The sequence below is a fragment of the Ammospiza nelsoni genome, chromosome 5 (assembly GCF_027579445.1).
Source record: "Ammospiza nelsoni isolate bAmmNel1 chromosome 5, bAmmNel1.pri, whole genome shotgun sequence".
NCBI classification, from domain to species: domain Eukaryota; kingdom Metazoa; phylum Chordata; class Aves; order Passeriformes; family Passerellidae; genus Ammospiza; species Ammospiza nelsoni.
The window spans coordinates 14,612,485-14,628,002 of NC_080637.1; the positions used below are offsets into that span (position 1 = coordinate 14,612,485).

At 35.6% G+C, this 15,518-nt stretch overlaps 2 protein-coding genes across 5 annotated transcripts in view; one reads left to right on the plus strand and one right to left on the minus strand.

The window, feature by feature from the left end:
- The window catches only part of COG5 (component of oligomeric golgi complex 5), a 174,228-nt gene that overhangs the window by 136,544 nt on the left and 22,166 nt on the right, over positions 1 to 15,518 (minus strand). The gene's annotated exons all lie outside the window — the stretch shown is intronic.
- Positions 2,701 to 8,756, plus strand: GPR22 (G protein-coupled receptor 22). Of its 2 annotated transcripts, none has more exons than XM_059473324.1 (3): positions 2,701 to 2,751; positions 2,899 to 3,151; positions 7,098 to 8,756. In XM_059473324.1, the coding sequence occupies exon 3, from the start codon at positions 7,123 to 7,125 to the stop codon at positions 8,422 to 8,424; it is 1,302 nt and encodes a 433-aa protein (XP_059329307.1). In that variant the 5' UTR covers positions 2,701 to 2,751; positions 2,899 to 3,151; positions 7,098 to 7,122; the 3' UTR covers positions 8,425 to 8,756. The 2 variants fall into 2 exon arrangements, with proteins under 2 accessions (XP_059329307.1, XP_059329305.1); XM_059473322.1 differs by lacking the exon at positions 2,701 to 2,751 and adding an exon at positions 4,165 to 4,425 and having other exon boundaries at positions 2,763 to 3,151.

Here is a 15,518-nt window from a genome sequence, read left to right on the forward strand (position 1 = left end):
ATCTAGAGATGACCTACCATGGTTAGGGAATGCACTAGCAGCCAATGTTGGGACATTACTTCTCTGTGTAGAAAGTAAGACAGTAGATAAAAGGACCAAAAATACACTACAACTTGCAAATTTCTGGATTTCCTCCCCTCAGCAAACCAGAAAAATATACTCTCACATACAACTATGACTCCTGAATTGAACTGAGAAGTGCTACAGGGGTGTGTGTTATGGCAATTGCCATTATCTCTACCCCTGTGCACCCAGTGTCCCTTTACATGCACATGCCAAATTACCCTTGTGCTCCACTCTGATTCAAGCTCCTGCCTCTCTGCATTTCTTTTCCCCCCACATCAGACCCAGCAGCCTCAACCCTTCATAGTCTATTCTCTGTTACCATCTGGATCTTCCTTTCCCCTTGTGCTGCCATTCTCAAACCTGAAACTCTTCATCACCAGTCTCCTGGTTTAGGACTCCTGCTGTTCTCTGATACTTCTACCTTCTTATTACCTTTTCACCCCACTTTTCACTACCCTAAAAGCCAAAATACCAGTCAAATTCTTTCTCCCATCTGTACTGATATAGAAACAGGTATAAGAACAGCACATTTTCTGTTTATGCTGGGTGCCTGCACATGGCTCCTTTTGCCCACTCTTCCCTATCTACCCTTTGAGGATGAAGTCATCTGTTCACACCATCTTAACTAGCATCTGCACAGCAATGGCTTATAAGCATGTCTATCCATCCACCTACTCCTGATTGCCTCCATATGGTACTGCTTCTTTTCTTGATTTTCTCTCCAGAAAACTTAAGCTTAATATATGTTCACAACTCAGCTCCTTATCACTCCTCTCAAACACTTTGCAGATAAAACTTCTGCCAATATCACCTCCTGTCATATAGGTAGTCTTTTGTGACCCTTTTGCCTGCCTTTGAACCATATATTCATGATATACCCAAAATCCTGTTACAATCTTCCTCCGTGTGTACATCTTTTTCTAACAGAACAGCTCATCCAATACCTCCATCTTTGTTCAGGCACACAAGGCACACATTGAAGAATTAGAAAGGGAGATGGAGATTCATCTGTTTAAATTTAGACAGGCTTCCTTACTTATCCTTAGTCACACTGAAAGTGAAGCAAGTAAATCTCTTTAATATATTGGTATTTATGCTTTCATTTCGGGAATCCTCTTTATCACATCACCTTTAAGAGCTATGCTGGTATCATTGGTTTCAAGCTCTTGAGAGGCAGATGATACAGAGACAGCTCAAAGGGCTCAATCAGCTGCTACTGAGCATAGCCAGCTGGTACCCAGTGATCTCTCTTCAAAGTTTCTGCAACCTTTATTTACATGGTTTCTGAATGCAAAAGAGTATGGAACAGGAAGCATGCTGGATGGATACGAAGCCGTTTTAAAAAATAAATAAAGCATGCTGTTACCTAAAGATAAATAATATACTGGATGTCTGACTGAAAGAAAAAGTAAAGAAAAGAAATAAAGACATCTGAGTTACACAACTGCATTATGTATTTGCATTAACAGTCTAAAACCAGAGGACTGCATCAAAATTTGACCCAAACTACCATCTTAACACAGTTACTTATGTATGAAGTTACTTACGTATTTAACATTTAGTACTTTATCACACCTTACAAAAAACCTTTAAAATCTTTTAAATCATGGTGAAAAAAAGTCCCACACTCATCTGAGATTATAAACTACCTATAGGACATTTTATACTCAGATATTCTTAAACTAATTGTATCAGCAAACCAATTTTGAAAAATATGGTTTTCGGGTTTATGCTGAAATGATTTCCAAGATTTATTTAGCACCACTACTAATTAAAACAGGTATTGTGCTACACTTCTCATTACGCGGTTGTGAGCATTGCTTATACTGATAGAGCAGATTCAGAAATATGTGACAAAACAAAAAGTGAAAACAAAGACATCCCTTGCAAAGTGAAGGTCAAGAACATCATGCAAGAAAGACATCCTTACAAAAACCTGTCAAGTCTCTAACAAAATTCATGTGGAACATGCAAGTTTTTTTAGAAGTTTACATTTCACCAAAATTAATAACCTCCACAACTATACATACATTGTACATAGTGATGGATCCTAAAAATAATTTTTTTCTGATCATGAATCAACCAAATTATCACGTCTGAATAATTACCAGGGTCTGAATAATCTTGGTGCATCCTAGCATAAATTTTCCTAATATACATGTAGGTATCAAGTTATCCTGAATATAAATTATTGCTACAAAACCTAGATGACCACTTGCATGTAAACATGTATGGTGAAATTCAGCATGGCTTAAAGAGGCAGTATTATTTCAGAATGTTCTTAAGACAAGAAAAATCAACCAACCAAAACAAATAAACAAAAAAATCAAACAAAAAACTCAAACACCTAAAAAGCTCAGAAATGGAAAGTAGGCAAATATAGACTGTAGTAAGCTTTTAAAGTAATAACCATTTAATCCCTTTTTTTTTCCTCACTGCCATGTGGTTTCCAGTGTACACAAAGTAAAAAGTGAAAAGGTAAAAATAAAACAGGCATACCCTTAATATATTCCAGAATTCATAAATCATTTGTAAATTTAGTCCTTTTATAAAAGAATCCTTATATAAATTGGGGGGAGGGAGGGCATCAATCCCATATATGAAGCACAATTAAAGCCCAACATCACTGACCAATCAAAATTAGTGAATGCACTGCATCTCTCTGCAGTGAGGAGAAGCGACAAGGTAGGCTGTCATTCTGCAAAAGCTGCCCATCGCAAGCTTTCCTCTCAGAAGCACTGCTCTTCTTTTTTAGAAAGCCTGAATCTCCGTGGTGTCTCTGGAGACAAGAAGCCTTCAGTATGTTAAATTACTTTCATTATGTATTTTCAGATGCTTATTGATTCTACCGTAGGAAGAGTGGGAGACTGCAGCAGCCTGTAAACCAGAACTAAAGCAATTGTATACATGAGCAGTATGCTGAAACAATGGCACAGTACAGGCACAAATTTTCATTAAGGTCATTTTTTGAAGATATGCTTATTACCCTGTTTCCCTTCTACTCTGCTAACAAGTGAACAAAATGAATCCCTCCAACCTGGAACTGCTTCACCTGCATCGAGAATTTACCAAATCTTTAGTGGAGGTAAGACCTGTTCCTTATTATGATATGCAGAATAAGTAACATTAAATCAAATTAAAAATTGGAGAATAAAAAGGCAAGAGATCAGCTTTAATTTATATTAAGCAGTAATATATTGTTATATTTGAGACCAGGAAATATTTAAATGCTATTTCCCCTTCCTCATTAAAAACATAATGATAGAAAAATGTTATTCTGTATGAAAGTCTTCTAGAATATTAAGAAACTGTTTTGTTTGTACAACATGAAGACAGTACAGTTTAAGCTCATACAGTATTGGGAAAACAACCACATAAAGCAACCGGGAATATGCTTTTCCTCCCTCAGCAGTATTTCCAAATATTGGCAGTTAAATACGCTTCAGATTTATTCAGTTACTCTTCGAAGGATCAGACAGTCTGTAATTAGTGCATACTTATTGCTTTATGAAGGTTGGCTAATATGACTAATCTCTGATTGCTCAAGAAATCCCCCTTTTTTGTTGTTTTTTTTTAAACTTATTTCTTTCATTATCGTATACATACAAGCCATTTATTAAAAGCATGGATTTGCTAAACATCTATTTCAAGAAACAAAAGTGTAACAGTGTGCAAATTAAACAAAAGCGTATTTTTTAAAAGGCTCATTAACTCTGTTCAATTTCTCATTAAAAAACAAGAGAGTTGTATGTATAAACTACCTGCTCACCAGAGCTACAAAACTACATTTTCTAGCTTTAGTCACAGACACTGCATCCAACAGTTATTGCTTCTAGCCAGGATTTTTTTGTAACCTGTACTATCTGGATAACAGGAAACTTGTCCAAAAAACCTAAATTCATGTAAGCTGGCAGAAGAATATGATGTTACTAGCAAATAGAGAGCAGGCAAACTGATTTTCTATGTAATCTATAAAGTCCATTTTTAGAGATCCTTTATTCATTAAATAACTGATATTAGAAAATACATTCTTGCATTACTAATTTTTTTTTTAATTATAGCCCTACTTTTAACCTTTTTTTTCCTCCCCTTCACAAGGGCATGCAGCAACTAATTCAGTTTTACTACTGACAATATGAAGAATGCAGTTGACCGGGTATCTTTGTAGCTGTATGACCTACGAGCAGCAGGATGCATCCCTAAAATGTATTCTTAAGACATAAAGGAATTAAAAACAAAACATGGAACACACTTGCATTACCATTTCCGTGCATGACACTTCAACAATATACATGGAAGACTAACACATCTGCTCAGATTTTCATTAAAAGAAGAGTGCAATGATTGATTCTTAAAATGGTGAGCATTTCTTAAAGAGGGATTTATAATTTAAAACCAGAATTGTGGAAACTACTGATGCATGAAGAGACAATGAAACATGAAATCCCAAAAGGAGAATATGCATACTTCATCAGCAAGCTGAATAAAGGTTTAACCAAGCTTTTTCTATACTACTCATTAAATAACTTACTTGTCATAATGACTAATGGATATTTTTCTCTCAATTTTATGATGTTATGTATTCTCCTTAAATCAAAATAAACCAAATTAGGTAACCCATGGTTACTCTCAAAGCACATGAACTGGATTTTATGATGTATAGCAACTTCTTTCACTAAGCCATCACTCAAAAGTAATGAGCAGGAATATCACAGAAAGAAATACGCAACCATAAACTCAGGATGTCTACACACACTCTGAAAACTGAAATCAGAAAATACTATTCTCTAAACCTGGAAAATAAAAACAGGCTTCTACAAAATGCATCAGGGGAAGGAAATTAACATCACTTAAAAGAAGGTTTATTTGTTATTGCCGGCTTGAAACTCAGAACAGACACAGAATATGCCCTGGTCTGTAGAAGTATCTGAGGCAATTAAGCAGTCCCCATGTTTAATCAGAACTTTTTGCTGCTGAACTGCAGGAACAAAAAAAAGGAAAACAAAAAAACCTGCAAGAAATGAAATAAGAGCTCAGCTACCACTTGATTTCCAGGGCACAGTGCGTGTCAGAAATCTCTCAGTGACAGCATGTGTCGGTTTCTGCCCAGCTGCTGCCACGCTGTGCCAGGCCCCTGAGGCACAGGAACAGGTAGGTGCCCCCACGGTGCTGGGGGAACGAGCTCCTGGCCACACAGCTCTGCTCCCAAACCCAGGCAATGCACCCAGGAGGTGATGCTTAATCTATTCATGGCGACCTAACACAGCTGAGCTTGTCTGCTTTCACAAAAACTCGGTCGCTGTAATGTGAGGGTGAGACTGTAATTTGTTTTAGCAGATCTGCTTTTGATTTCTTCCTGGCTTTTGCTAACACAAAAGAACTTCATTTGTTCAACAATGCATTTGGAATGGTTTCTTGAAACCAATTCACAGCCAGGACAGCACGCAAGAGGAGATCATATCCCTGAGGGTTAATGTAAGACAGATAGAGGTTGCCTAAATTAGAAATGAAACAGAGCTTTTGAAATATTTCTTGTTTCATTTCACACCTGAGAGTAATACATTCTAATTTACATCTTTTTTTATTTAAGAGGTACATGTGAAATAGCTGTTGAAGAATACCGAGAATTTTCATCATACAATTTGCAATTAATAGTATTGTTCAACTGAAGCTTTTCAGAACCGCAGATGAAATCCATTTGCATACTGTATCCCAAGTGTGCTTAATTCATACTTTCATTTTAAAAGAGCTCAGTTTTGTTCACCTTAGTGCTATCCATTTTAATGTATTCAGAATAGAACAAAGGTCGACATCCAAATTTATTTTCATGCCAAATATGTCCCCTCTTAAATTTAAAGCTACCTAGGAAAAAGCCCTCCAGTACCATAACAAGAAATTGAATAAACTCTCTTTTATTTATCCAATCAATTACAAACTCAAGAGCTGGCTGACGATATAAATCATACAAACATCAGGTATTACATGCAGATGCTATATTTAGAACTTAGCCGCATGTGTAAAACTAAGCAGATGAAACACAAAAAATCTGCTAGATAAAATAAATACCTTTCTGATCCTTACTTATTTCTAAGAGAAACATGCTATGTATGTAAATCTGCTTGGTTTAATTGCAGTTTGTATTAAATTAAAAAAAAAAACAAACCAAAATCAAAACCTGAAAAAGACAATTTTCTTTTTAAATATTATTTGCTGAAATTATTCCCTTAAATATATTTTGGATTAAAATCAAATACTCTTCCATTCCATGTAGGCATAGATTTCTTGAAGCAATTGAAAATTCAAATCAGAAAAAGGAAATGTAGTATATTGTAATAAACTCAACTTCCCAAACCCATATAAGTTCTGCATTTGAAATTATATATACTTTATATAAAGCTGTTGTAGTGGCAAGCATCATACACATAGATGCTCAGAAGATTAAAATGAACAGAAGGTTTAAACTCTCTAAAAAACTGGTGAATTACAGAACATCACATTTCAGTCCACAGCACTACCGTAAACCTTGCAAGAAAGAGGTGGATAAATTGGCATAAATAATTTAAACATCCCTTTTATGATACATAAGCAACAGTGCTCCATGCTCCTATCACTTTTTTTTTCCACAAGAGCTTTTTAAAATCATCTTGATCACTGATTTGTTAATACTTAACAACATTCTTCTAAAATGACCCTCAAAGCAATACAAAGGCTATGCACAAAGTATGGTTTATTCAACAAATGAGCCCTTTGTGAAAAACCACATCACTATAAACAAAGGCTTGCCTCCCTAAGTGGAAACTTTTCACTATTTTTTCTTTTTTCAAACAAATCCTGCTTTCTTTAAAAAGCAAAGACCTTATTCTAGATCTTCAGGCTTTTGAGTCCATGCCAATTAAAGCTCTAAATATACTGTAAATGAAGAGTTTGGTAAGAATATTGTTTTTTTTCCCCCTCCTCCTTCCCCAGCATTTATCTCCAATAAATGTTAAAAAAAGAAATCAAATAGTTCTATATTTTATTTCACCTTTCAGGAGAAAAACCAGCTGCAACAAAAGAATGTGTTTGTCCCCCATTCTGGAAGTCAACATGCAGTCCGAATCTAACATTACAGTTCGAGATGCCATTGATGACATCGATACCAACATGTACCAACCACTGTCATATCCATTAAGCTTTCAAGTTTCTCTCACTGGATTTTTGATGTTAGAAATTGTTTTGGGACTTGGCAGCAACCTCACCGTTCTGGTACTTTACTGTATGAAATCCAACTTAATCAATTCTGTCAGTAACATAATTACAATGAACCTTCATGTACTTGATGTAATAATTTGTGTGGGATGTATTCCTCTAACTATAGTTATCCTTCTGCTTTCACTGGAGAGTAACACTGCTCTCATCTGCTGCTTCCATGAGGCTTGTGTCTCTTTTGCAAGTGTTTCAACTGCAATCAACGTCTTCGCTATCACGCTGGACCGATACGACATCTCTGTAAAACCTGCTAATCGAATCCTGACCATGGGAAGGGCTGTGATATTAATGACATCAATATGGATCATTTCACTGTTTTCCTTCCTGATTCCTTTCATTGAAGTCAACTTCTTCAGTCTCCAAAGTGCAAGCACTTGGGAAAATAAGACACTTCTGTGCGTGAGTACAAACGAGTACCACACTGAGCTAGGAATGTACTACCACATTCTCGTTCAGATCCCAATATTTTTCTTCACTGTTGTAGTAATGCTAATTACATACACCAAAATACTCCAGGCCCTAAATATTCGGATTGGTACAAGATTTACAACAGGACAAAAGAAGAAAAACAGAAAGAAAAAAACTATTTCTTTGACCACGCAGCATGAGACTACGGATATGTCCCACAGCAGCGCAGGAAAAAACGTCGTCTTTGGTGTAAGGACTTCCGTGTCCGTCATAATTGCTCTGCGCCGAGCTGTGAAACGGCACCGGGAGCGGCGAGAACGGCAAAAGAGAGTCTTCAGAATGTCCCTTCTGATCATCTCCACCTTCCTCCTCTGCTGGACACCCATCTCTGTTTTAAACACCACTATCTTATGTTTGGGCCCAAGTGACCTTTTGGTAAAGTTGAGATTATGTTTTCTAGTAATGGCATATGGAACAACAATATTTCACCCTCTACTTTACGCATTCACGAGGCAAAAGTTTCAGAAAGTTCTGAAAAGTAAGATGAAAAAGCGAGTTGTTTCAATAGTGGAAGCAGATCCCATGCCAAATAACGCTGTAATACACAACTCATGGATAGAGCCTAAAAGGAGCAAAAAGATTACCTTTGAAGACAGCGAAGTAAGACAGAAATGTTTAGTACCTCAGGTTGTCACTGACTAGATTTCAGTATTCACCAAAACACATCAAACGGAATATTTGAACAAATTGTAAAAAAATATACTGCCAAATAAGAAAAACTTTTTTAACTATTGGCAAGACTGTATATTTTCAATATATATGTTAAATAGAGTAGGTCTTGTATATTCAATTTCTTCATTATGTAAGATATATGTTGCATGGCTGTTTGTTAGCGTAACACCATGTGTATATTTGTCAAAAATATTCAAGTCCTCTTTTTTTAGAAAATAAATAGCCTTAAAGAAGTGCAAACTTTTAAAAATATTTGTATGGCTCAGTTTCTCTGTAAATATAAAATAATTTTTAAGTAAAAATTGCACTTGGGAATAATTTTCTATAGCACAAATTCACCATTTTGTATGATATGGTGTTTTTAAATTTAATTCATAAACAATATTGATCAGAGTATTCTGAATATTATGCAACTACAACCTGGATGCATTTTGACCTCATATTTAGATATTCCACTTATTTCAATCTTCTCCAGCATGTGACTACCATGCACATTATGTCCTTCAATTACTGGTTCAGAAACTTTTGATATAGGGAAAAAAATTCATACCAGTCCAGAAATTGACAGTACTCTTAAGAAAAGTAAAAAGTTTTGCATATGCAATCTCAGATCTACAATTTCTACATGGAAAATACACAACTTTGAATAATTACAAAGGACAGGGCAGGAGTAAAAGGCTAAATTAAGGAAAAAAGCATGGATGAGAAAATTATTTGGCTGATGCTAAAGGTCAGCCAACTGAGTCAATCCTGTGCAAAGGTTTAGATTTTTCACACTGACCTCTAGTGTGACACAAGGACCTTTCACACGGGAATTTTTCATTCCTACCATCCATCTACATAGATATGATTGTCAAATGCCACAGCTAAAGTAAAAGATAATTTTCCTGCCCTTGATAACTTTATTATTCTCCACTGTGTTCAGCTCTAGCCATGCAATTGCCTTGTCACAAACCAATCACCAATACTGCCAGCTACTGTATTCCTGCATTTCTGGGCAGCCATGGCATACCTTTGTTCTACATTGTCTTCTTCAATTTCATTCCAAACCTGCATTGAAGTATCAAGAAGCCTTATGAATTTATCATCATCCATAGCACTGTAAACAAGAATTAAGATCTTTATCCAAACATAAGTTTGTCAAGTTGTTTGCACCATGCCACACTTAATTTCTTCATTTCAATGAAACCCTGGTGGGGAGGGGGAAACAAAACAAAAACCTGCAAAATCAATTAGCATGATTTCATTCCTCTTGTTACATAAACTGATCAATGTGTCACCAGCTACCAGTATATTTAAAATGCTAATTCTCAATAACTATTATCTTATATAAAAAAGTAGATCATACCCTTGAATACGAGAGCTAGTTTGACTAAAACATTACATAAAAAACTAGAAAATTTCTAAAGCACTTTTCTGAAGTTGTGCATAAAAAAGGCACAGTTTTAAGGGAACAAAAAGCTCTTCTCCACCACATAGCTGAATTATTAATCATATGTGTATTGCCAAAACTGGTTTTGTGCTTAAAAAAAAATACCTGCAATGTACTTAGTTTACTTGAGCTCATGCCTTAGCTTACCAGAACTGAAGACCCAAAATATAATACTGCAGCTCCATATTCTACAAACAATAGCCACTTATAATCATGTAAATTCTATCTAGAAATGTTATTATCTGATTGATGTGAAATGATATGAAATTACTGTGTAATATATTCAAACATACTTTCATATTTTCACTGAGGTTTTTTTGTGGAAACTGGCCCAAAAATACCTGCATTCAACTGCATTTAAAGCACTTTTTTATCCAAGTTATCTCTGATTTTCTAAAAAAATTTAAATCCTACATCTTATTTGAGAAGCTGCAGAGAGGAAGTAAATGCAATAATCTCTCTTTTTTTTTTTTATCCCATATCCTCCAAATTTACCAGTTTAAAAATTCTTTTGATAATAATTTGAAAAGAAATGCATGCAAAATATTTAAGCAGAAACTAGTTTTTTTTCCTTTTTTGTACCCCTTCTTCATTTCCCTTTCCAGCTACCCTCTGTATTTTGAACACTAGAAGCAGGAGAAGCTGGGATGTGTAGGGTTAATATCATAACATGATTTCAGTGATTACTAATCTTCCAATAAAGCATTCTTAAATGAAAGATACTACTCATTCATTTAAATAGAAGGAAAGAGAAATGATAATGAACAGATTAATAAGTCTACATCATGTCCTTATCTGAAAAAAGCATTTAGAAAAGCTTTCAGACTTGAAAGGTTTCTTGACAACATAACCTTACTTCTTAAAATTAAATAAAACCTCAAGAATTACACATTTAGTGTTAAAAGCTCATTCATTAGAAAATCAGATGCAATGAAGCAGCACTTCATAGCAGAGAAAGAGCAGCCTAGGAATTGCCCAAAGAGATTGAGCCTGGTTTTAAAGGCTGTGTTGATCACACTCATTGATTGCCTTTACAAACTCATTTTTACTATTTTTACTTCATTTTTACTATTCTTCGTCTTCAATAAATTTTTAAAAAGAGGACTTATACTACATAGGAGTACACTTTGAGGGCTGCAGAAAAAAATTCTACATACAGAAGGAAGGAACACAAGTAAGAATATGTGCCATCCTACATAGACCCAGAAGCCATCATAAAACAGAACCATAAATTATCTGTGCCACATGACAAATTTAACACAAGACAAAATAAAAAGTAAATTGTGAAGACACACTACATATCCTACAGACACAAGAGGATTTCAGGAGTGATATGACGGTGTAGGTGCTTGACAGATAGACTAAAACAGAATGCAAAGAGGCAGCATCGCTGAAGAAAAAAGGGCAAATTTATGCCATAGTATTGTACAATAAGAAGCCCACTACATTCTTTAAAATGATCTCACCACAGTGAATCATTAGTTCAATTACATTTCACACCACTCAGCCTAAGGCAAGCAGAATTGTACAGGACTCCAAAAATATTAATTCCAGCAAACACATCTCAGAAACACAAGCAAGCACTGCCAGTTTCCACACGTTCTCTGTCTCTAAAGTATTAGCTGGTATCTGACTATGTTGTTTTTTAACTGCAAATGCGTTTCCATTCAATTTTATATTGTAAAATGAGGTTATCCCACACTAAAAATACCAAAACAAGCAGAGTGCAGTGCCAGTATCTATTAGAATATTCAAGAAGCTTACCTTCACACACTAGTACATCACAAACCTGTGAAACTGAAATGTAAATACATCACAAACATCTAGTTTCTAGTACACAACAATTTTTATGGATTACAAGGCATGTAATCCACACATGGTTGGAAGTTCTGTTTACTTTATTAGTGCCAAGGGAATAGCAGTCACTTCTGTACTTTCTAAATATATTAGATTAAAAATGTATGCAGTTGGACACAGATCAATTCACCTCCCTTCATTGTTACATAAATACACACATGTATGTCCATACATAATTATTATTTATTTGTACACACCAAAAGGTGGGTTTAACATCAGGATCTACTTTTTATTTATATGAAGGAGGTTTGTTAAGAGTATCACTGAACTAGACTGACAGGCACTATGTCCCACCACAAATAAACTTAAACATCCTATCTTCCCCACCCATGTTGGATTTTTTTCATTTTAAGTTAAATAATTCTTTGAAAGGCTACAGAATTTACCCAGACAGAAGAACAAAATTTCTGTTGTGTTAACCATTAAATATACTATACTGCAGTATTTCTTTTTAAAGTGATGTATGTGCCAATTATCAAATTTCTTTGACAGTTGAATATTCTAGACTTATGTTTGTTTCCTACGAAAAAAGTTTTAGTTGCCAATTGCTATCAGACTCTTTTGAAAGGAGAGAATACAGCATTCTTTAGCAAAGTTTCAATGAAGTATTAAAAAATCTAGATTATGCTAAATTACTCTTCTGTTACCCATTATTCAGACAAAATACCTCCAACATACAGCTAAGAACAATCACCTTCTGTCTTAAAATTTTCCAGCCTTATAAGAGCTGAATTCCTCTCCTACTTCACACATTCTGCCATTATATCACTGCAGGTATTTGTGATATACACCAAGAGGAAAAAAGAATCTGACTCTATAATTACCATCTCCTTTTTCTACTTCATAGAGCACTTGTGTAATTCAAGAAGCAAAATGAAATCGAGGGTTTGGGTTTTGTTTTGGTGGGGGAAGGTAAAAAAAAAAAAAAGGAAAAAAACACATACTAACAGGAAATCAGAATCACTCAGAGACAGTGTTAAAGAAGTGTTAAAGAAGAAGGATGTGAGGAAGAAGAGGAGTACAGGTCCAGCAGTAAAGGGCAGAAGGAAGCACTCAAAGGCAGCTAGGGCCATCGGGACCACAGAAAGGCAGAGGGCAACACACACTTGCTGTGAGAAAAATGCTAACCTTAATTTTTAGGTTGTAGCAGCCAAAAAAATAAGAGCTTGTCTTTGAATCACTAAGTGTGATATGTGGTTGTGCCAAAATTTCTGGGAGGAGAAGGGGGAGCAAGATGAATAGCAACTCCAGAAAAGGCTTTTGATTTAACAAAATATACACAGAATAACTGACAAACCAAAAGGATGCACAATTCTATTACGCCTTTTCCTACAGATAAAATACAAAGTACATACAGAGTACAAGCATTACAAGAAAAGACCTGAAAGGTTAAGCATGTGCTCCCAGTGATAAATTTTAAAATATGCTATTGAATTTTCCTTTAGTCAGTCAGATAACTTCAGTTCATCTGGATGCTTAGAGTGTGTTTCACTACCACAGTATGTTTTTAACTACTGTTTTAGCTTTAGATTAGCTAAGCTACAAGCTTAGTTTTAGCTTCTTTATCACAGTTTAATTATTTTTGTAGAGTAATAAAGTGAAGGAGATATATCATTAAGCATCTTTAAATTCTTTGCTAAAATTATACTTCACTGATTATTATAAATTGAAACAATGGGAGAAATATCATCTTGTGTATTTACTTTATAGATTTGTCTATCACCTTCTTTTCCTATTTTACAAAGAAATTCTCACACAATGAAAAGAAATCTACTTGAAATGAAAAACCAGGAGATTTACAGTGAAAGCTGTGTGATAGGTACAGAACCTGAAATTATTAAACCAATTCTTTTTATAGTTTGAATGAATTGTATCCTTAGCATATAAGCATTTCTATATCCACATTCTGATTCCTGACACTGCAGCCAGGCAGGCTGAGAGCACAAAGCTGTTGGCACACAGCACACTCGTGTTTCCTTTCCAAGATGGGTTTTTGGAAATATACTTTTGGTTTCTGTTACCCTGACACGATCTCTAACTTCCTACCATTTATTGTAACAGTTTAACCTGATACCATGGCTAATAAACAAATCAATGTCACTGCTGAAACAACATTGCTGTAAAATCTGTCACTCTGGCTATGTCAGACTGCTATTAACATAGCTGTATTAGCACAGTTTTACTTTTAACTGTACCAGGAACTCTCACAATCTGTTGTGAGATTTTACTTCAAATTAAATTCAATTTCAACTCAATTAGTAGGGGGGGAAAAAGCACAGTAATTTATTACTACTCTGCACCACAGTTTTCTTTCAAATATTATTTCAAGATATTTTTCATAGATTCCTGTCAGAAATAGAGATAAAAAAGGGATAAGGAGGAGAAAGGGACATCTTCCCACATTAGGAAGTTATTACAAATATAAATTATCAATAAATTATTACAAATCAGTGATAATTTGTGTACTAGGCTACATTTACAACAGGCTGAAAACACACTTAAGGCAAAAAAGAAAAAAAAGATAAAGGAACACTATTTGCCATGTATGCATCATCACAAAACAAAAGGTGAGTGCGAGCACTGCAGTTGTAAAACACCTTAATAAAATTGCGGAAGATTATTACTCCTGCTAAGAGCTCTAACAGCTAGTAAATGAGACCTATCAATGAACAAGAACAAACAAAACAAAAGACATCAAAATCGGTTGAGGAAAGCTCGATATGACCCAGATACGATCCAGAAATGTGCACTTGAAGCCCAGAAAGTCCAAGGTGCCCATCAGCATCAATGGAATCCGGCCAGCAGGAAGAGGCAGGCGATGTTCCCTCTACTCTTCTCTCATGAGACCCCACCTGGACTGCTGTGTCCAGCTCCGGGGCCACAACCCATCAAACATGTTAACTGAGAAAGTTCAGAATGGCCATGGAGACACCAGAGGGGTAGAGCAACTCTGCAGTGAAGACAGCTGAGAGCTGGGGCTGCTCAGCCTGGACAAGAGAAGGCTCTGAGACCTCAGAGCACCTTCCAGTATCAGTGGGACCTACAAGAAGCTTTTTTACAAGAGCACGTCATAAAAGGACTAAGGGGAAAGCCTTCAAACTGAAGCAGGACAAGTGTAGGTTAGATATTGGGAATTAATTCTTTAATTCTAGAGAAGCTCTGGAACCTCCATCCCTGGAAGTATTCAAGGCCAGGTTGGATGGGACTTTGAGCACCCTGGTCTAGTGGAAGGTGTCTCAGCTCACAGCAGGGGCGTGGAAGCAGATGGTCTTTAAGATCCCTTCCAAACTAAACCCTTCTGTGATTCTATGAAGAGCATCTGTGGGTAAAGACTACATTATGGACATCTAACCTTTACGGTCAAAATTATTAAAATGGAAATATACAGCTCATCTGCACTTGCATCAAACAGCAATGAAGTACAGAAAAGTGCACATGAAGACAAGTTAAAGAGATCTTAAAAAATATTAATATATTCAGAAGCTTCTAATAAATCTTGCCTCAGTTTTACAGCATGCAGTGAAGATTCCAGAGCAGTTCAAATAAACTAGAATAAAAGTGAGAAACTTTTGATACAGTCACTGATTTTTTTCTTGTGTCCTGAATTTTTTTCCAGTCAAAAGTTTCTGCAACTCTAGTTTGCTAATCAGGTCTGCTAAAACTGGGCAAGGGGAGAATCTTTGAAGTTGTAGACAACCTGGCAGAGAAACAGTATGTTCTCAAAATAATAGGAAGTTCTTTCTTTTAATGAGGTTAGGTTTCCACATTGTTCCCT